Genomic DNA, 21,681 nt, shown 5'->3' on the forward strand with positions numbered 1-21,681 from the left:
GCTCTAATGCTGGCCCGAGCCTGCGACACCAAGTAGTGCCCAGGCAGGGCTAGGGGTAGCCGATAAGGGCCCGGTAGGGTGGAGGTCGTCGTGTGTGCCGTTATCTCTCAAAACCCCGTAAACACTAACACAGCCTGCTGGAAGGGGTGGAGCTACGCTCCCGGGGCCCGATGTTGCCCACAAGGCATTAGGTCTTCCGGAACCATCTGCCGAGGCGGCCTCCATTAGCGCACGCAGCCCTGATAGTATGTTAGGCTTCAATTAATAGCTCCCTCCTGCAGTGGCTCTGTGTTGCCCATTTTCAGTTCCGCGGAGTCGTGAGTCCACTACTTTGGAGCCCTGGGCCTCTTAGGGCTTTAGTTTCCCCATATGCAAAATGGGAGAATAATCCTTTCCAGGCTGGTGTGAAGTTGAACGAGGGGCCTGGCACACAGGTGCCTAATAAATCTTCATGGGAAGGAAAAGCTGTTTCTCGATAAAGCTATTTTCGTTTGATAAGGAACTGAGAAAACCTAGCTGGTAAGCTTTTTTTCACAATTGCTCATCATCCAGTAAGATGGTTGAGTGATGCACCTGTTATATCTGTCTCCCTTCCTCTGGGGAGCACCCACACTATTTCCTGATGGAACTATAAACCTCCCTTCCCAGAGAAGCTTGATGGAGTCCTGGCCAATCAGAGTGTACCACAGCTCTGGCCCATGACTAGCCCAATGCAAGGTTACATGACCTAGGCAAGGCCAGTCATAAGGGGTGCTGGGAGAGCCCTCACTTCACCTGGGTTGGGATTTGGGGAGCAGTCACAGCCATCTCACCCCTTTCCACGGGTTGGGAGGAAAGCAGGGCACACTGAACACCAACCATGCAGGGTATTTCAGCCCTCCCCAGTGGCAGTGGCAGAGCACCTGGATACAGCAAAGCCTGAAGCTGCACCATGGCTTCTTATCCACAAGAACCAAGCCATTCTCCTTTCTGCTCAGTGGGTGGGTTTTCTGTCACTTGCAACAAAAAAGATTCCAATTAACACAAGTTGACTGTCGTGGACCTGGGTTAGGGATTCTCAGATTTTTATTTTGATGACAAAAATCACACAGGGCACAACAAGAATCACAACTGAAAAACTGGGAGTGGGATATGGGCTAGGAAACATAGGGAACGGGTGTCCAGAGTCCCTGGAATGCTTCCTGGAATCCTAGGTTGCCTTCAGGGCTCCCCAGGTACCTTGGACACCTCCTAGGCCTCCCTCTGGGGGTTCCACAGAGCCCAGTGTGAGAACCAGCATTCTCGGCCAAGTGTTTCATCGTACTAGAAGGTTGGCTGTACAGGGATGGTTCAGACAGTGGCCTCAACCTCGGTGGCTTCATCGTCCTCCTCCAGCAGGCTGTAGGAGGCATGGCTTTGGCAGGGCCGCTGCAATGGGTGCGCCAGAAGCTTGGCCATACAGTTGTGCAGCTCAAGGGCTGGCCCAGCCAGCGCCACCTCGTACTTATAGCTGGTACCCTTGGTATCCAGGCTTCCCATGAAGGCAAACATGTCCTATGGGGCCAAGGAAGGGCTGTTCAGGCAGAGGTTCCCCCTGACAGGCCCTCCCTGTCAGGCCCCAGGAGGGGGCCTCAGGAATGGGTGCCAAAGGGTAAAGAGGAGTTTGCGAGGCAGAAAACACTCCCACATTCAGCAAACATTTCCTGCCACCCACTCAGTGCTAGGGACCCCAAGAGGTCTCAGTGCTGGAGCCCCTAGTCTGGAGAGGCACAGTCGGATACAATGACCCCAGCCCCCATGCTGATCTACCTTGAGGAGCAGGGAAGTTTTCTCCAAGTAGGGACTTCCCGTTCGGGTACTGAAGTATAAGTAGGAGCTGGGCTCAACCCCCTCTGCTCACAGCTGGGTAAAGTGAGGCTCAGAGAGATAAGTGGCCGACTCGAGATGCCACAACTAGTTCAGGGCTGGGATGTAAAGGACCAGCAGAGCCTGGCAAGGCAGGGAGGGAAGCGTGCTCCAGGCAGAGGACACAGAGAAAGCGAAGGCAGGAAGAGAGAGAAGCAGGGGGCGCTGGGGATGAGGTGGACAGGACCTTACATGCTCATGGGCCACTGTCCCAACAGCCCCATTAGCTCACTGAAGACATGTGGGAAATGGTAGTTGAATGACCACGATCCAGCAGGACCAGGAACGCTAAGGAGAAGACTAATGGCAGAGCAGTGCGTGGGTGGGCAGGGACGCGTGACTTCCCTCCTCCTGATGCCAGGAGAGCACAGGTGCCTCTAAGCCTGTTGCCAGGTACCACTGTGCCAGAGACACACTGTGTGACCCTGGTCTAGTTGCTGGCCCTCTGAGCCTGTTTTCCCTCAGCAAAGATCATGAACTAGGGGGCTGGCATTAAATGCCCTGAAGTCCCTTAGTGATTCAAAGCCCCCCTTTCCCTCAAGGCCGGGGCAGGTGGGTTCGGAGCCATCCCATCTGCACCTACATCCGCCTGCCACCCACACCCACAGCAGCCTCTCACCTTCCAACTCATCTCCTCCTCCTTCTCGTCGGCGCCGTTGTGGATGTAAACAACATCAAAGAAGAAATACGGGCACTGGAACATTTTCTGCAGGGGGAGAAAGCCAGCCTTTGGGACTTTGGTCACCCCATGCCCCCATGATCACAATTCCCCAGCTACTGCCCAAGACTCTGGGAACCTGACTCTAGGCACCCCAGCTCCTGTGGTCAGGAAGTCCCTCCTAGTGTCTAACCACCATCGTGCTGGCTGTAGGCATCCCTCCCTCTCCCAGGCCTCCCTCACCTTCATGGGCTCCGTCAGGGAGAACTGGGGCTGGCAGGGTGGACGACTATAGACCAGGATGGTTCGGACCACGTACGGCGGTGGAATCGTCTGCACATTCTCTGTGACTGGCAGCTCGGTCTTCTGCTGGCTGCGCAGCAGGGATGGGGGACAGGTCAGAGCACACCCTGGTAGCCCACCCCTATTGTCACCCTCAGAGAGCCCAGCTCCTCACCGCGTATGTGAGGCCCCACCTGACCCCTCCCAAGTTCACTGTTGCCTCTGAGCCTTCCCACATGCTGTTCCCTCTGCCCCAGCACCTCCCCAGCTTCGCCTTTCTGCCTGACCTCTCCTGCTCCATCAGAGGTTTTGCTGACCCCTAAGCTAGGGCCTGCTCAGGCCACCCTCAGCATCCTGAGCGTCCCCCATCACTGTGTTGAGCTGGACCTGCCCTACCAGGCCAGGAGACTCTGAGGCAGGGACCACATCTTATAGGCAAAGTCAGTGCCCAGTTTCCCACTCAGCCACAGATGGTTCTCACATTGAGTACAGGGCACTAGGCAGACAGAGGGCTAATGTCCTTAATATGTAAAAAACAAATCTGATCACCAACAAGAAAAAAGCCGACATTCCCCTAGAAAAATAGGTAAAGGGAACAAATAGACAAATTACTGAAGGAATACTGAATGGCTTAAAAATGAATGAAAAGAAAAGCACAGCAAAGTAAGATGTGGCCTCTTCCCACCTATCAGATGGGCAGAACTTTCAGCCGTATGATCAACCCCGGTGCTGGGGGAGGTAAACAGGGTTAATTTCCTGGGAAAGTGCTTTGGCAAAGTCTAGCAAAATTAAAAACACACACCACCTTGTTCCAGTCTGTTCTCCATTAGGAATTTACCCCATAGATTCACTTGCAAAATCTGCTGAGATGGGCAAAACAAGCTCCTTGACCACCATCAACGGGCTGGCAAAAAGAGGGCTTAGAATACTTGGGCCCACAAGCTAAGAACCTTTTTCATTTTTAAATGGCTGCGAAGAAAGAAAACCAAAAGGAGAATATTTTGTGACAATCAGAAATGTGAAATTCAAATTTGTGCCTGCAAATAAAGTTTTATTGGCACACGGCCACGCCCACTTGCGTACCTATGGTCTGTGGCTGCTTTCTAATTAAAATGGGCAGAGTCTGGTTGCCAACACAGAGACGATGTGGCCAACAAAGTCAAAAATATTTACTACCTGGTCCTTTAAAGAAAAAGTTGGCTGCCTCCAGGTTAAAAGAAAGTAGTGGAGGGACTTCCCTGGTGGTCCAGTGGTTAAGAATCCGCCTACCAATGCAGGGGACACGGGTTTGATCCCTGGTCTGGGAAGATCCCACGTGCCGCGGAGCAACTAAGCCTGTGTACCACAACTACTGAGCCCGCGCGCCACAACTACTGAGCCCACGCATTGCAACTACTGAAGCCCATGTGCTCTAGGGCCCGCGTGCTGCAACTACTGAAGCCCATGCGCCTAGAGCTCATGCTCCGCAGCAAGAGAAGCCACCGCAATAAGAAGCCCGCGCACTGCAACAAAGAGTAGCCCCTGCTTGCCACAACTAGAGAAAGCCCGCGCGCAGCTACGAAGACCCAGCACAGCAGTCAATCAATCAATCAATCAATCAATCAACAAGAAAGTAGTGGAGAACCACTGGGCTGTCAGAGAATAACACAGAGGGCGAGATGTGAGAAGGAACCTCTTTTGCAAAAATGCTTCCAGACAGGTAAGTGAGCAATTGTTCCAGGGAGAAAGGGTGAGAAAGGAAGGCTTTAGGCCTCCCTAAAGGACTATTTCTGGGCTGTTTGGAGCTTTTACCCAGAAGGGGTTCTTCTCTTCAAAGGTGAACAATAATTTCCCCATGGGGGACTTACATGAGGCTGAAGAGACCTTCCAGATCTGGTGGGAATGCTAAGGAGAGCAGAGCAGCGCATGGGTGGGCAGGGGTGGGTGGCTTCCCTCCTGATGCTGGGAGAGCGCAGGTGCCTCTGAGCCGGTTGCCAGGACACACGCTGTGTGACCCTGTCCCAGTCGCTTGCCCTCTCTGAGCCTGTTTTCCCTCAGCACAGATCATGAACTAGGGGGCTGGCATCAGATGCCCTGAAGGCCCTTAGTGATTCAAAGCCCCCTTTCCCTCAGGTCTAGGGCCATTCTCCTCACAAAGAAAGAGCTATGGGTGTCCCTGTCCCCCTCCCCTCATTACTGTTTTCTTTGTAACTCACAGGGATCATATTATATTTAAGTTCAGGGCTGCAGTGAGCCTTTAATGTTCCAATTAATATAAAATGTGCTATGCCCAGGCTGAAGGGGCTGTAGCAATGATTATGACTTTTCAGTCACATACGGCCACTTGCTGAGCACCGACTGTGTACTTAGCCCTTCATGAAGTGTTCCCCAAGTGGATGCATTTTTGACATCCAGAGTCCAAATCAGCTGTTTTTGCTTCTGTATTCTGACTTTATCTTCACAGCGACCCTGTGGGGTAGGAGGTTTTGTGGCTCTCATTTTACAGATGAAGAAACTGAGGCTCAGAGGCGTGGCTGGCCCAAGCCTGATGTGGCAGAGCTGGGATCTAGACCTGAGCCAGGCCGAGCCAGGCCGCTCCCTGGGGCTCCCTGTGTGGAAAGGATACTGAAGGTAGAGCAGGAGGCTGTCTCCAGGTCGTAGAGGCAGCTGCAGAGCTCTCGGGGATCAGAGGTCAGGCCGGACAGCTGCAGGGAAGCATGGGACTCAGCGAGGTGCTCCCTCAGCCCCAGGGGACCCCAGGGCACCCAGCCCTGCCCCAGCCTCACCCAGGCGGTGTCATCGTTCACCACCACCAGCGCGAACTCGTGGCTCTTGTCAATCTTGTGTTTTGTCCGCACGAACATCTCGATCATTTTCTGGGAGACGTTGAGGGCATTGGTTTTGGAGCTGGGGAGAGCCAGAGAGTGACCGGGTAGTTAAGGCCCAGGTCATGCGGCAGTGGGGGTGGCAGAGCCCAGCCGCGAACCCAGCCTAGCTGACCCCTCTCCAGCTCTTGCCCTCTCCCTCTGGCCAGCCTGGGTCTCACATCTGATCTGTGGGAGGCACCCCACCTTTGCTCAGCCACGGGTCATCACGAGTGCCAGGGAGGGGAAGGTGGGCTCATCCTCAGGCCCCATCCAGGCCCTGCTGCCTGACCCCAATAAGACTTAGCTTCTCAGGGGCAAGGGTTTTAGAGTCAGCCAGGCCTTGGTCTGAATCTGGCTCTGCCCATTTGCTGGGAGGCCTCGGGCAAGTCATTTTGCTTCTTGGAGTTTCCGAGTCATGGCTGTGACCTGGGTGGCGTGTGATAGCTCTCAAGTGCTTAGAACAGAGCCCCGATGGGCCGCAGCTGTATCATTACCGGTTATCACTGCTACTCTCCAATACCACCAGGCCCCGGGGGTGAGTCTGAGAGAGACAGCCCTGCGATTTTTGGGCTGGGCCCTTCCCAGCCATAGCTGCAAGCTCAAGCCCCCAAATATGCCTCTCACCTATTTAATGACTCCAGCTTTGGCAGCGACATTTCCTCCGACAGGTCCAGGCAGATGATCTGCAATGAAGTTGAAGGGTGGTGAGAGTTGTGACCAGCAGCACCTGGCGACTGAACATTAATGCAGGCCCCCACGCCACTCTGCTGGCCCTCTCCAAGCAGCCCCACTGGAAAAGGCCATATGATGACCCCCAATTCCCAGCCAAGCCATCCACTTTAGAAGGAGGCAGCTGAGGGAAAAGAGCACTGGACTAGGAGTCCAGGTTGATGAGTGAACAAACAAACCAGAGAACATTTAACACAGAAACAAGAAAACAAGGGAATAGTGGGATGAATTGTGGCTCTCTAAAAGATATATCCACCTGGGACTTCCCTGGTGGCGCGGTGGTTAGGAAGCTGCCTGCCAAGGAAGGGGACACGGGTTCGAGCCCTGGTCCGGGAAGATCCCACATGCCGCGGAGCAACCAAGCGGACCAACCAAGCCCGTGCGCCACAACTACTGAGCCTGCGTGCCACAACTACTGAAGCCCGCACGCCTAGAGCCTGTGCTCCACAACAAGAGAAGCCTCTGCAATGAGAAGCCTGCGCACCGCAACGAAGAGAAGCCCCCGCTCGCCGCAACTAGAGAAAGTTTGCACGCAGCAACAGACCCAATGCAGCCAAAGATAAATAAATAAATTTAAAAGATATATCCACCTGGAACCTCAGAATGTGAATTTATTTGGAATTAGGGTCTTTGCTGATGCAATTAAGGTAAAGATCTTGAGATAAGATCATTCTGATCTAAGAACAAGTGTCCTTATAAAAGAAAAGACTGGGGACTTCCCTGGCAGTCCAGTGGTTACGACTCTGCGCTTCCACTGCAAGGGGCACGGGTTCGATCCCTGGTCAGGGAATTAAGATCCCGCATGCCACTCGGCCAAAAAACAAAAAACAAAAAAAGAAAGAAAAAAAGAAAAGAGAAGACTGGGAGACACAGAGGGGAAGGCTATGTGAAGACGGAGACAGAGATTGCAGTGATGCAGCCACAAGCCAAGGAACAACTGGAGCCACCAGAGGCTGGAAGAGTCAAGGAAGCCTCCTCCTCTAGATCCTGCAGAGGGAACGTGACACGTTCATTTCAGACTTCTGGCATCTGGAACTGTGAGAATATGAGTTTCTGTTGTTTTAAGCCACCGGGTTTGTGATAACTTGTTGTGGCAGCCCTAGGAGACTAGAACAAAGGGACCGTTTTCCAGAGCGGATCCTAAAAGACGATGTGTAACCCAAGGTTCCCTAACACCTCGAAGCCACTGGTCAAGCCCCTCACTTACCACTTTCTCTGGACAGTTGACCCTTGGCGTCCGCACCTGGACCTCTGGGGCTGGTGGAGGCACCTGCCACGGCTTGGGACCAGCTCCGGGAGGGTTGGCGGTCCCGTCGTCAGCACTGGCCGCCTCACCCTCGCCCTCGCTGCGGCTGCCCACACTGGCCTGGGCCCCCAGCGCCCGGTCCTCAGCCCCCTCAGGGTTGGAGCGAGTGCGGGGTCTGGGCTCAGCTGACTGCTCCTCTTCCTCCTCCTCCTCCTCTTCAGTGGGACTGCTGGGCTCCGCCACCTCCATGGCTCCTGAGTGGCTGGATGGAGCAGGTATGGGGGAAGCCAGGATCCTTCCCTTAGGGGTTTTAAAAGCATTTGGTTATTGGGCAGGAGAACAGGGCATGAGTCGCTTACTGACAATAAGAGTAACTCCTCTCAGGGCCTCAGTTTCCTCATCTGTAGGATGGGTGCCTTTAACACTTATCAGCCCAGCATCCACTCTGACTCGAGATAACAGTCTCCCATTTTTTTTCTGTAGGGCTAACCCCTCCCCTCCCCCTTTTGGCTAGTGAGCCACTGTGAATGGCTCAGAGATAGGGACATGACCCAACACACGCCAGTGAGGGGCAGCTCTGAGACTTCCAATAGTGCTGTTAGAGAAAAGGAACTCGTCAGTGTTGCAAAGCTGGGAAGTTACAAGTCGAGAGCTGTTGGGAGCCTCTTTTGCCTCCAAGAGGGAAAACAGAGCTTGCCTATAGTGATGCTCACCCAAAAAACGACAGATACACTTCTGAGCACCTGAATCCAGCTATGCCTAAATTCCCTTTCTTGCTTAAACCAGATTGAGTTGGGTTTTTTGTTACCTGAAACTGAAGACGTCTTGGTGAATAAAAGAATAATAACTTCCAGGGTTCTCTCCTCCGCAGTGGAGCGCTGGCTGCCTAGGGGGTGTCTGCACACGGAAGGGGAGCAGATCTGGTGTTACAATTCCTTTGAGGAAAAACAGGACGCCAGTGGAACGGTTTGCCCATCTGGGCAATGGGTGCAGGCTGCCGGGGATGGTCTCTGAGCCTTGCAGTCCCCACAACCTCTAAGGAAAACAAAGCTTAGCTGCAGCAAGAGGGATGGAGGCTAGACTGCAGGAGAAACCAGGGCTGAAGGCGGAAGCCTCAGGGCAAGCGAGGGGTTGAATTTCTGGGGCTAGGGAAGTTGGGCCTCTAGGGACGGATCCCGCACGCTTTCACCACCCAACTCCTGCTCACCTTAGCCTGAGCCTCCCTCCGACCCAGCTGGCGACTCGCTAGGAAGCCACAGTCTTTAGCAGCCGGAAGTGGTACGGCGCGGCCGCCACGCCTCCTGGGAAATGTAGTTCAGCAGGCCGCAGGCCTAGAGGAGAGATGTATGGGACGAGGCTGGAGAGCCTTGGAAGCTGATAGGCTGATACTGTTCTAGGAGGTGGGGTTTGGATTGCGATAGTCTGGAGCGGAACTGAGTGGGGCGGGATCTGGAATGTGATTGGCTAAAGTCAGATAAGGCGGAGCTTTTATGTTTCTGGCAGATTCGGACTGCGCGGGTCAGCGTTTCTACCATAACGAGGCAGTGTGGAGTTGCGCTTTCAGTGGGATAGGCTCAGAAAGATAGAGAAGTCCTAGTTTGCAGTGTGATTAAACGTAGCGGGACTGAGTTGGGTGGGATTTAGAAGAGGTGGGGCTGATTGGTGATTAATAGAGTTGACTGAACCTCAGTGAGGGGTTTTTGCGGCAGAGGTGGGCGGGGTCCAGAGCCCAAGGGCCCTCCCAATTATTTAATTCTGCTCCTTATTTCACAAATATTTGCAAAAAATAAAAAAATACTAAGCCAGAACTATTTCAAACCACCCTTCTTCATGCACACTTCTCCCTTCAGCTCCATAACCATTTAAAAACAGCCTCAGTTTATTTGTTAAAGTCTGCTAAGCCTGTCCACCTCAGCCAGGCTCTGGTTCAGTGACAGCCCAGAGGGGCTGTGGAAAATGAGCCTTGAAGGATGGAGAATTTTCTAGAAAAACAGGAGGAAGTTCATTCCAGGCAGAAAGAACCGCCTGGACAAAAGTCTGGAGGCTTTGAGGAGCCTTGGAGTGGTGGAACCTCTCACAGGTTAATATGGCCAGAGCAGAAGCTAAGAGTGAGAATTTCAATGCCCCGGGTACCCCCAAGTCAGAGAATTGCAACTTCTCTCGCTACTACCTTTGCGGACCCAGAAACAGGAAGATTCAGCCTCATAGCTTCTGTCAGTGGGACCAGGAAGATTCAGGCTATCCCAGGCTCTGCACAGTTTACACAGAAGTGCAGAAGGAAGGAGGGTGTGTTTCAGGCAGAGGTTAAGGCATGGCCAAAGGCACCAGGGTGTGAGAGGACTGAGAAACTTCAGCTGTTTACAGAGGAGGTTATAGCGGCTAGAGTGTGGAGTACAAATTGGTGCCAGCCGCAGGCATAATTTTTTTAAAGACCTTGAATGCCAGGCTGAAGAGCTTGAAATGTTTCCCAAGGGCAATGGGGAGCTATGGAGGGTGTATGAGCCAGGTAGGTGAACAGTGAGATCTCTGCGGCCTTGGTGGGGAAGGGAGTGGAGGGATGGCTGGGGAGCCCAGGGAGGGAGCTGGGCTGGTATCCAGGTTGGGGAGGAGAGGCTTGGGCTGTGACTATGGATGGGAGGCCCTTTAGAGGTGGATGCAGGAAAAATGAGCAGGATGTAGGGACCATCTGGGATCTGAGGAATCCAGCATTTATGGAGAAGAAACAGTAGCTGGCAGAGGAAGCAGAGATGGGATGGTCAGAGAGGTAGTAGGGAACAAGGAGGGGGCCTTATGATTCAGTTCCCGATGGTGCCTGGCCATGTGCAAATTGCTTGTTAAAATTTCCATAACACTGGTATATATGTATACACACACACACACACACACACACACACACACACAAAATATGGAATATTACTGAGCCATAAAAAAGAATGAAATAATGCCATTTGCAGCAACATAGATGGACCTAGAGATTATCATACTAAGTGAAGTGAGTAGACAAAGACAAATATCATATGATATCACCTATATGTAGAATCTAAAAAAATGATACAAATGAACTTATTTACAAAACAGAAATAGACTCACAGACATAAAAAAAAACAAACTTATGTTTACTGGGAATCCCCTGGCGGTCCAGTGGTTAGGACTCTGCACCCTCACTGCCGAGGGCCCAGGTGAGGGCCTGGGTTCAATCCCTGGTCGGGGAACTAAGATCCCACAAGCTGCGTGGCACGGCCAAAAAACAAAGGAGGGGGGACAAAAAAAGAAAAGAAAACAAACTTATGGTTACCAAAGGGGAAGGGAGGAGGGAGGGATAAATTAGGAGTTTGGGATTAATAGGTACATACTACTATATATAAAATAGATTAAAAAAAAAAAAACAAGGACCTATGTATGGCACAGGGAACTATATTCAATACCCTGCAATAACCTATAATGGAAAGAACCTGAAAAAGAATAAAAAAGAATGAAAAGAAAAAAATCACTTTGCTTTACACCTTAAACTAATACAACATTGTAAATCAACTATACTTCAATAAAAAGTTGTTTGTTTTGAAAAAAAACAACAAACTCCCATGACACTGTAGGAAGATATAGAAATTGAGGCTCAGAGGGGACCATCACTTGCTCAGGGGTACCAATCCCAGGTTTGTCTGTGACTTGAAGCGGAATGAGAACTCTGACCCTGACACTGAAGGGATAGGCAGAGGAAAGAAGTTCACAGGGGAGCCAGATGGAGAGCATCAGCCCAGGGGAGCATTCTAGCTTCCGAGAAATAAAATCCAAGGGTCAGAGATGGAGGAGCCATGGGCTTGGAAGCAGAAGCGAGGAGGGACTGACATCGTGGGACCTGGACATGTGTTCTCCTGCTGGGGCTGGAGGAAGCCGCTGTCCTTGAAGAGGAAACTGCACAATAACAAGTCACATGGCCGGGGAGTGGGCTTCCTGTTTCCTGGCCCCTCCCAGGCTGGCCTTGGCCAGGCCAAGCCTGAGTAGGCAGTGGCCAGAGTGACCCCAAGAGTGTCCAGGGACTTGGTGTTCTGACCAAGGTGCCCCCAGAAGAACAGGGAATTAGAGTGGGCTGAGGGGACCAAACCCCAGGATTGGAACCTCTGGTTCAGGAGAGCCCTGGGGAGGAGAGAGGACTGTTGAAGTCCTCGTCCCAAGCCCAGATAGGGGAGGGAGAGGAGCAAAGAGGTAGTGAAAAATAAAGGAGGCAGAAAAGAAAGAAGAGGTGAGGGCAAATTTGAGAGGTTGTGAGCTGACCGTCAAGGGAGGCATTCAAATGTGCCAAATCAACATTGATAACTCAAGATCCTTTCGGAGAAGTGAAATCAATGCCTATATCACAGAACAGGAAATTGAGGCTATCATTTGCTTTGAGCTGAGATCAGGTTGTGGTTTTAGGGGGTGAGGAAGGATTCAGAGGACACTGATTTCTGGATAACAATGAGTGCCAGGGCCACACGGCCCCGAAGCCGGCGAGGGAGGCACGCTCTGCCCGTAAGTGTCCCCCCTCCCTGCCACACCCAACTCTGCGAGACCCCAGGCCCCAGACCTGCCTGGCTCAGAGCTCAGCTCTGGGGATCATTTGCAGGGTGAGCTGGACCCTGTGGCAGAGAGTTCAGAAGAGGCTGAGGCAGCCAGTGGGAGCTCCGAGCCGGGCCCTGTGCCATCTCAGGATAGCTGCAAGCCAGAGCCGCTGGGCCCTGAGACGGAGGCCAAAGGGCAGGGCCTGGAGAGCAGGTAAGGCCCACTTGGTCTGTGTCCCCCACTACAGGCCTGGCACATCTTTCCCACCCATAGATCTGTTTATGTCCCTCCCCTACTCACACACATGCCATGGCTCCCATTGCCCTCAGTCTGACTTTCAAGGCCCTGCGTGATGCAGTCCCAGCCTTGTTACAAAGCCTCTTTGTGTTAGCTACCCCAGATGACCCCATTTCCAGAACTTTCCATCTTTCACCTCTTCACAGGACTGACAAAGAAGTTGATGGGGACTCTAGCAGGGGACCTGCTCCAGCCCCCGAGGGGCCCTATGAGCCTGCCCAGGAAGCCCACCAGGCCCCAGAGGCAGCCTCATGGGACAGGGAGAATGTCCCCTCTGGACCCAGAGCCCCTGACGTGTTTCAGACTCTCCAGCAAGCTCTGAGCTCTCTGGAAGCGGCTGCTGCTGCCTGGCGCCACCAGCCCCCAAGATGTCCTGGGCCGTTGGAGGCAAAGGACAGAAGCGAGGGGGGACCAAAGCCCTGCTTGGAGCAGGAGCAGGCTGGGAGCTGCCAGTGGGATGCAGCCCGGTTGACTGAAAGGAACGCCTGGCTGCGTTTGGCCCTGGGCAGCCGTGAGGACGAGCTGATCCGCACACAGAACTCCCTGAAGGCCTTCCAGGCTGAGAAGGAGATGCTGCAGAGAGAGGTGAGTGGGGCAGGCCTGCCTCCCAGGGCTCTCTGGTGGGAGGGAGGCAGCAGGCCTGTTGTAGGACACATTCGATCATTTGTTCATTTGTAAAGCTTTTGTGGAGGCTTGGCTGCTGAACCCCAAAGAGACAAAGGTCCCTTGTAACCTTAGTTAAGGTGATCAGAGAGGCCCAGTGAGGAGGCGGCGACACTTGAATAAAGACCACAGGGGGGCAAGGGACGAACCATGCAAGGAGCTGGGGAAGAGCATTCCAGGCAAAGGGAACAGCATATGCAAAGGCCCTGAGGTTGGAGTCTGATTACTGTGTTCAATGAACAGTGAGGAGGCCAGTGTGGGGCTGAGCAGGAGGAGACAAGGGTACGGAGGTGGTGGGAGCAGATCCTGGAGTGCCTTGCGGGCTGCAGGGAGGATTTGAGCTTTTGCTCTGAGTGAGATGGGGGCCACAGAGGGTTCCAAGCAAGCAAGGGTGGAGACCTGATGCAGGCATTCACAGGCGCCCTCTCGCCACCGTGGGAGGAACAGCTAGTGGAGGGAGAGGCTGGAATCTTGGAGATCCAGGAGGAGGCACTGGTCCAGACATGTAAGGGATGGAAGCTGTGGAGGTGGTGAGAAGTGGGCAGATTCTGGGTGATGCTGAAGGTGGAGCTGGCAGGTGGGGTGTGAAAGCTGGAGAGGGGCTGAGGACAAGCCCTGGGTTGGGAGCCTAGGAGACTGGAAGTGAGACATAGGGAGCCTGCAGATTTATGCCGGGCCGCACGGCTTGCGGGATCTCAGTTCCCCGACCAGAACCCCAGGTGACCGCAGTAAAAGCACTGAGTCCTAACCACTGGACTGCCAGGGAATTCCCTTGTTTTATTTTAGACTCCACATATAAGTGAGGTCATACAGTATTTGTCTTTATCTGGCTGATTTATTTCACTTAGCATAGTGCCTTCAAGGTCCTCTTATGTTGTCACAAATGGCAAGGTTTCTTTTTTTACGGATGAATAATATTTCATTGTATAAATGTATATACCACATCTTCTTATCCATTCATCCATCAACGGACACTTAGGTTGCTTCCATGTCTTGGCTCTTGTAAATAATGCTGCAATGAACATGAGGGTACAGATGTCTTTTCGAGTTAGTGTTTTGGTTTCTTTTGGATAAATACCCAGAAGTGGAATTGCTGGATCATGTGGTCATTCTATTTTTACTCTTTTGAGGAAATGCCATGCTTTTTTTCCATAGCGGGTGTGCCTATTTACATTCTCACCAACAGTGCATGAGGGTTCCCTTTTCTCCACATCCTCGCCAACACTTGTTATCTCTTGTCTTTTTTTTTTTTAAATATTTATTTATTTATTTGGTTGTGCCGGGTCTTATTTATTTATTTATTTATTTATTAATATTTATTTTTGGCTGTGTTGGGTCTTCGTTTCTGTGCGAGGGCTTTCTCTAGTTGCGGCAAGCGGGGGCCACTCTTCATCGCGGTGCACGGGCCTCTTCACTATCGCGGCCTCTCTTGTTGCGGAGCACAGACTCCAGACGCGCAGGCTCAGTAGTTGTGGCTCACGGGCCTAGTTGCTCCGCGGCATGTGGGATCTTCCCAGACCAGGGCTCGAACCCCCGTGTCCCCTGCATTAGCCAGCAGACTCTCAACCACTGCGCCACCAGGCAAGCCCTCTTGTCTTTTTGATGCTTGCCATTCTAACTGATGTAAGGTGGTATCTCATTGTGGTTTTGATTTGCATTTCCCTAAGGATCAGTGACGTTGAGCGTCTTTTCATGTACCTGTCGGCCATCTGTATGTCTAAGGAAAGAGAAGTCTTGAGTGGCTGAGTGACTTGTGCAAGTTTATACAGGGAGGGGTCTGGCAGGATGAGTGTCTGGCGGTCCTACCTTCCACCTGGGGCTCTTGCCACTGCTCCAGGAACAGGTCTTAGAGAAGGATGGTGGGTGGTTTGAGCACCCAGGCCTGACATCCCCCATTGCCCCACAGGTCCAGGAGCTGCAGGATTCCCTGCTGAGGCTGAAGCCCTTCCCACCTCCCTCCTGTGACCAAGCAGGCGGCTCGGGTAGTGGTTCCAGCAGCTCTGGGGCTGACGGGGAGACCTGGGGCACTCAGGTGAGTGTGGGAAGCTGAAAATCATGCATGATCTTAAGATCCTTAGGATTCAGGGCCATGAGACTCAAATCCTGGTCATGTGATCCAATAACTTCTGGGGTTGGAAAAGACCTAAACTCGTGATGCTGGGCTCTCAATGACAATCTGGGTGAATCAAGTCACCTTCTTCTGGCAGGATCCCTTCTCCCTGGCTCACCCCTTGCTCCGGCGCCTCCAGAGTGATTCCAGCTCCCAGATGCTTGGGCCTCTCCTCACCCAGCTCCTTGCCCCCGAGATGCACATCATGGAAGCCCAGTTGGAGCATCTCCAGGGGTAAGAGCCACAAATGCTGAGCTCATAAGGGCACTGGTGCCTCCCAGCTGGGTCATAAAGCCAGGAGTCTGGAGCTGGATTTGGGGTGGGGTGGGGAAGGGTGGAAATCAACTGGGTTCTAACTGCCCTTCAAGGCCTCTCACTTTGCCTCTTCCCCACCTCTGGAGGCAGGAACATTGAGAAGCTCAAATGCTTCAACCGTCTGCTGTCAGCTGTGCTCCAGGAGTACAAGGGCCGGTGTGAGGGCCTCAGCATGCGGCTGGGCCAGCGGGAGGCTGAGGCCACTGCATTGCGTCTAGCCTTGCAGTATAGGTCAGTGCACCCTGCCCATGATATCACTGACTGGGAGGGAAATGGGTGTCCTCAGAGGATAGCCCCAATCCCCAGAGAGAGACAGAGCCCTCGCAGGAAAGTACTTTCCCTCACCACGGAAATTAACTTAAGGCAATTTTAGTCCAAGAGTGCTGAAGGAGTTTACAAACTCCCAGGGGTGGGGGTGGGAGGAGTAGTGAGGGGTCCAGGAGCATGTGAGGATGTCACCTACACAGCAAGATGGGTGTCCTGGAGCGCTCAGAACTGGTGTCCCACAGTGAACACTGTGAGGAGGCATATGGGGCCTTGCTCACTCTTCGGAAGGCAGACTCAGGAGCAGGAGAAGAAGCCTTCATGGATAACTTGGAGGCGGCTGAGAAGGAAGCTCAGAGGCTTCTGGTGCAAGAGGAGGCTGCCATGGATGGAGGGATACTGCAGGATCCACGTCCAAGGTACCCCTGGGAAACCTGGGGACTGGGTGGGCCAATGAGTGGGGCTCTGATTGGAGAAAATGGGGCTCCCAGAACTGGCCACATTTTGGGGGTTGGTATGGTTCCTATGGTTGGCATGAGGCCTGCTGGAGTTGGCTGGTTGCTACGCAACAAAGTTGGCACAGTGGTGACAGCCATTGGGGTTGCTATAGGACCCACCAGAGTTGGCATGAAGATGGATGATGGTGCCCACTGATTAGAAATGCCATGATGGAGCTTAATGGGGTTGGCTTGATGTTGGTACCCACTGGCGTTGGCATGATGCTGCCTGACAGGGTTGGCAAGTTGAGTGATGGTCCCCATTGGGTTGGTGTGATGGCATCCACCATGATAACATGAGTGACTGTGCCCATCGGCATGATGGTGTTCATCCATCATTCATCATTGATGGCTGATGTTGCCCATTGGGGTTTACATTATGGTACCCACCATGTTGGTTTGACAATGCCCAGCATAGATGGCATAGGAAGGACCCATCATAGTCAGTAAGATGGAAGCTGATGAAGCCCACCAGGGTTGGCATGAAGTTAGCACAACCATGCCCAGCAGTGTTGACATAGGCCCCTCTTCTGTTTCCTGTAGCCCCGAGGGCAGCAGTGTGGATAGGCCCACACCACAGGAGGTGGCTATCCAGCTCCAGGGCTACGTCCAGCGTCTCCAGGAACACCGTGCTCTGGTGAAGATTCCCCCAGAGCCTGGTCCCACCTTGGCACCCATGTCCGCTGCGCCCCGTGCAGAAGCCATGGTGCAGGCCATTCTGGGGACCCAGCCTGGCCCAGCCCTGCCTCGGCTGGAGAAGATGCAGATCCAGGAGGACCTGGTGGCCACACGGGTACACATGGGCTGTGGCCACTGTGTCAGTCTTTCCTGGTGGGACCAAACCCTTTGCTGAGAGAGATGTGATTCAGGGACCAAGTAGCAAGGGAGAGTTTTGCTGGTCTGGGGACAAGCTTCCTGGAGGGAGGAGAGTTGGAGCTGGGGTTTTGAGGGATGACTAGGAATTCGTCCTCTGGAATTCAGTTTCTCACAAGACTCCCAATCTAGCTTTCCAAAATGCCCCTCCTATGGAAAAGAGATAGGGGCAGGGGACATAATCTGGGGTTTATAACCTGGCATGAAAGCTGAGGTTCTGAATTTGGAGAAACTCAGACACTTCCACTGAACTGCTACCTGACCTTGCCTAATATACGTGCTCTCTCTGAACTGCCATTTCTACAGCTGTAGTTTTTATGGATGATATTTCCCATCTTGCAAGATCGTGGCGAGGGTTGGGGTTCTTGCCTGACCTGCTCTCAGCGGGCGCCTCCTAGAGCCTCAGTTTTCCCAACAATTGACCCTAGAGGTGCAAACCCTCTACCCTCTCCTTGGTCTCTTAGGAGACCCTAGCAGACCTGATGCTTCGGCTACAGCTGGTGCGGCGGGAGAAGCGGGCTCTGGAGCTGCGGGAGGCTGCCCTCCGAGCCCAGGGCCCAGCCCACGTGCTCCTGCTGGAACAGCTGCGCTGGGAGCGCGCAAAGCTCCGGACTGGGGGGGCCGACAGCAGTGGTGGAGACAGCAGTGGAGGCGGGAGCAGTGGAGATGAAGAGGAGTGGTCCCAGGTGAGTGGCCCTGCCTGGACCTGGTAGGGATAGCAGTATATTACTGGCTATGTGGTCCTGGTTAATCATAGCCCCCCCTGAGCCTCAGTTTCCATTTCTAAGCACAAAAAAAGGAGCTGAATGTTTCAGCTGCAGGTTTCTTTCTTTGAGGGTATTTAGCCCAATAAGCCCCAAGGGATTTAGTGTCTTCCAGTCACACCTGTGCCTCCTCCTTCCCACCCCCAGGCTGATTCATTTTCCCCCTCTAGCTTCCTCCCTGAGGCTTTCCTTTTTGCCCCTTACTGTCTAATCATGTCTGTCCTCTGCTTAAAGCCTTAGCAGCTTCTGGAACCCTCCTTTGAATCATCTCTCCTACCTCCAAGGCTTTGTAAGTGCTGTGCCCCTGCCAGGAACACCAGTCACTTCCCTCTTTTTCTAATTAAGTCCTCAACCTCCTACAGGTCTGAGCTCAGACATCACCTCCTCCAGGAAGTCCTCGTGGACTGAAAATGAGATATTATTTATTTATTATTTATTTCCCTGTACCTTATTGGGGTACCCTTATTGGGTACTGTACCCTTATTGGGGTATCTCACCAGAGTGGGGGCTCTGTGAGAGCAGGGGCTGTAGCCACCACAATCTGGGCAACTTCGATGTCCAACTTGGGCTGAGCACACACTCAGCCTAGGCCAGTGTCACTACCCTCCCTGCTGCCTCCCACAGGGCCCTCCGGCTGTCCCTGGTGGCAGCAGGGGTGTTGATGGAGGCCAAGTGAGCAAAGTGCAGAACCCAGAAGAGCTAGCCCAGGAACTGTCAGCATCACTCACCCGGTGTGTGCCTGGGTCCTGTGCTGGGGGATATGGGTCCTGTGCTGGGGGATATGTGGCCTGGGTAGGGGAAATATGTGAGAGCCCGTGGGGGTGTTACATGCCGTGCAGGGCTGGGTATACACCTGCATACAGTTGTGTTCACATGGAAACATCTTGGGCAGGTGGGTGGGAGGAGGGAAGGAAGACAAGATTGGCTATGGATGTGAGCCCCTCTCTCTCCACCCCTGTACCAGGGCTCTGGGCCTGCGGGAGCAGCTGCAGTCCTTGCGGGAAGAGCTGGAAGAGGTGGCTCAGAAGGGGCGAGCCAGACGTGCTCAGAGTACTGAGCTGAACAGTGATTTATGCAAAGCTCACAGGTGGGTCCCCCTATGTGACCTCAGAAGCATCCCTGGCTCTCCCTGGGCTTCAGCTTCCCCCCTGTAAGGTGGGTGGCAGCTTCAATCCATTCCACACCTCCTCTGGTGTCTGATGTGTGTCAGCCCCTGCTGAGTGATTCTGGGACCCCAGGAAGACCCAATCTCAAAGAGCTCCTGTCTGGGGCTGGGAGTACATAGCCCCTGTCTTGGGTGGAATGGGGGGCTGTTTCCTGGCTCATCCTCCTACTCCCTCCAGTGCCCTGGTCATGGCCTTCCGTGGTGCCCACCGGAAGCAGGAAGAGCAACGGCGGAAGCTGGAGCAGCAGGTGGCACTGATGGAAGCCCGACAGGCAGAGGAGCTGGCAGTGCTGGAAGCCACCGCAAGGGCCCTGGGGAGGCCCAGACCGCCCTGCCTGCCTCCACGGCCAGGGGGAACCTTTCTATAAGCCCTGCTCTGGTTGTGTCTGGACGTGCCAGATAGTTATGGCAGGTCATGTCATAAACTGTTCTGCAGTGATGTTATGTCATGTGGCATGACTTTGCATGTTGAGGCGTGTTTGGTGTGATGGGGGCTGATACCTGGGTGTCTGGGGCTTGATAGTGGCCAGGCATTTGAGATAAACTTGGTATCTTTGGCCTGACACCATGTGGCATGTGAAGAGACATGTCAGCAGGGTCATGCCAGAAGCAGCTTGGGCTGTGGGGACAGGATCCCCAGGGCTGGCTGGGGGGATTCAGGGTTCAGTGAGGTTACATAGCCAGAGCTGAAATTCCAACCCTTATCTGTCTCCAGAAGCCCAGGGAGGAGTCCACTGGGGCAGGGCACACCTTCCCCTGCACACCTCCTTCCCAGGGAAATGCTGGGTTTGGCCTGGCAGATGTTCCCAAGAGGAAGATACCCGTAACCCAGAAGGAAGACTGAAGCCTGAACAGTTCAGGGTGTGGAACATTAGCTGGAAGAGCATTGCTCCCTGAGTGAAAGTGGAGGGAGGAGGAATCAGAGATGGCTTTGGAATTTGCATTCAAAGAATGTGGAGCTAAGGTAAAGGGCCTCTGGGTGGTGAGCAAAGCAAAGGGAAGAAAAGCTGCAAGCAGTCATTCAGGGGGTTTGTACAGCTGTTGATGAGGAACTCAGAGAGGTGCTAATGGTGGGCAAAGAGGCACACTGCCTTCCAGGGCCTGGATGGCCCTTGGCCAGGCTGAGTTCAGTCTTTCACCTGCCAGAGATGGGAGCTGTGGGAGGTGTTAGTGTCAGATAAATAGCAGGCAACTGATTAGCATGTTATTTGCATAGGCCACACCCCTTGCCCTTCCACCCGGGTCTGGCAGGGTTGGGAAAGGGGGGCTGGGCTCAACCCTGCCGCTCCGGATTAGTGGCCAGCTGTCCCGTCCTGGGCGGTTAGCTGAAACTCAAGACGGGGATTAGAAAGATTTTCATTCTCAGCCCGGTGGGGGGTGGGGTGGGGCGCGGGGTTCCAGGCAGCACCTGTGCAGGTGTGTGCGCGGCGTTACCGGCTCACCCTGGGAGGGCAAGGCTGGCCTGAGGTCGGCGCTAGTAAGCCGCCGGGACTCAACCTGGTCCTCCGGGTCCACAGACTCCTCGGGCAAGCGCTGGGGCTGGTGACCTTCGAACCCCGCGCACTCTCTCAGGACCGAGGCGGGCTTTGCAGAAAGCAGGCAAACTCAGGCAGGCAAGGTCGCCAGTGGCCGAACAGAGGAGCCGACTTTACCCCCGTCTTGTCCCTCTCCCTCCCTAAGAGTCTAAGTGACCTTAGCCCCGAGTCCCACCAGGTTGCCCGTGGGGGGGGGCGCCCGAGAGGAGACAAGGTCACCTGTTGGAGGGTGGGGAAGGAGTTCGCGCGGGAGGTGGAGGCAGGAGCTGAGGTCGCCGTTGGGGGGCGGGGGCAGGTTCCCAGGCCGCCGGGAGCCGGGTCTTGCGGTTCCCACGGGTGCCCCCGCGGCAGATGGGCCCAGGCCTCTTTGTCCCCGGTCCGCGGCCGCTGCAAGGTCAAATGTCACCGCGGGGCCGCGGGCAGAGGGCAGGGGGGCGGGGCAGGACTTCGACCCTCCCCCGGAGGGCCCAGGGTGTGGGGGCAGTGGAGCTACTGGGAGGGGGCGGGGCGGCCGCCGAAGGGTTGGACCAATCCGAGGTTCTGGGATCTGCTGCAGACCTTCTCACAGTCTCCAACCGGTCCCCAGACCGCCACTTAGGAGCTCCCTTCCTCCAGACTTGTGGCCCTCAAACCCCAGTTCCTTGCCTCCTCCCTTCTCCAGCCCCCCTCTGACTCCTTTCCTTGAGCCTTCTCTCCCTTACAAGTCTCCCTCTCTCATCTCTTCTCTGAGACACCCACCTCCATGTCTCCCCCCACCCCACCAAGGATCCTAGAAAGTCCAGACCAGGGACCTAGGACTCCCGTCCTCACCTCAAAACCCAGCCAGCGCCCCCACGTTCCCTGGCACTCCCAGAACCAAAGGGTCCTGTCTAACCATCCAGGCCCCCCTCCCCTAGAGCGGCTTACAGGGCAGAGAACTCCACTCTAGTCAGACCCATGGAAAGTCCTTGCTCGTGTCTAACCCTAGTCCTTCTTGCTTTATGTACTTGTTAAAACCTCCCCCACCTCACACCC

General features: G+C 54.0%; 2 protein-coding genes across 4 annotated transcripts; one reads left to right on the top strand and one right to left on the bottom strand.

The window, feature by feature from the left end:
- Positions 1–1,027: 1,027 nt before the first annotated feature.
- BABAM1 (BRISC and BRCA1 A complex member 1) lies at positions 1,028–8,940 on the bottom strand. Of its 2 annotated transcripts, none has more exons than XM_068536772.1 (10): positions 8,853–8,940; positions 8,454–8,580; positions 7,607–7,945; positions 6,295–6,353; positions 5,590–5,710; positions 5,430–5,508; positions 4,672–4,696; positions 2,786–2,915; positions 2,504–2,590; positions 1,028–1,533 (listed from the first exon to the last, which is right to left on the bottom strand). In XM_068536772.1, the coding sequence occupies exons 3-10, from the start codon at positions 7,892–7,894 to the stop codon at positions 1,330–1,332; spliced, it is 993 nt and encodes a 330-aa protein (XP_068392873.1). In that variant the 5' UTR covers positions 7,895–7,945; positions 8,454–8,580; positions 8,853–8,940; the 3' UTR covers positions 1,028–1,329. The 2 variants fall into 2 exon arrangements, with proteins under 2 accessions (XP_068392873.1, XP_068392874.1); XM_068536773.1 differs by having other exon boundaries at positions 8,454–8,542; positions 8,853–8,876.
- Positions 8,941–12,073: 3,133 nt separating this feature from the next.
- Positions 12,074–19,500, top strand: USHBP1 (USH1 protein network component harmonin binding protein 1). Of its 2 annotated transcripts, none has more exons than XM_068536774.1 (12): positions 12,074–12,154; positions 12,249–12,397; positions 12,601–13,066; positions 15,051–15,176; positions 15,352–15,488; positions 15,660–15,800; positions 16,079–16,252; positions 16,874–17,123; positions 17,668–17,889; positions 18,592–18,698; positions 18,932–19,054; positions 19,311–19,500. In XM_068536774.1, exons 1-12 carry the CDS (start codon positions 12,101–12,103, stop codon positions 19,498–19,500), a joined length of 2,139 nt encoding a protein of 712 aa, XP_068392875.1. In that variant the 5' UTR covers positions 12,074–12,100. The 2 variants fall into 2 exon arrangements, with proteins under 2 accessions (XP_068392875.1, XP_068392876.1); XM_068536775.1 differs by having other exon boundaries at positions 12,628–13,066.
- The last annotated feature ends 2,181 nt before the right edge of the window (positions 19,501–21,681 follow it).

The sequence above is a fragment of the Eschrichtius robustus genome, chromosome 2, assembly GCF_028021215.1.
Source record: "Eschrichtius robustus isolate mEscRob2 chromosome 2, mEscRob2.pri, whole genome shotgun sequence".
Lineage (NCBI taxonomy): Eukaryota > Metazoa > Chordata > Mammalia > Artiodactyla > Eschrichtiidae > Eschrichtius > Eschrichtius robustus.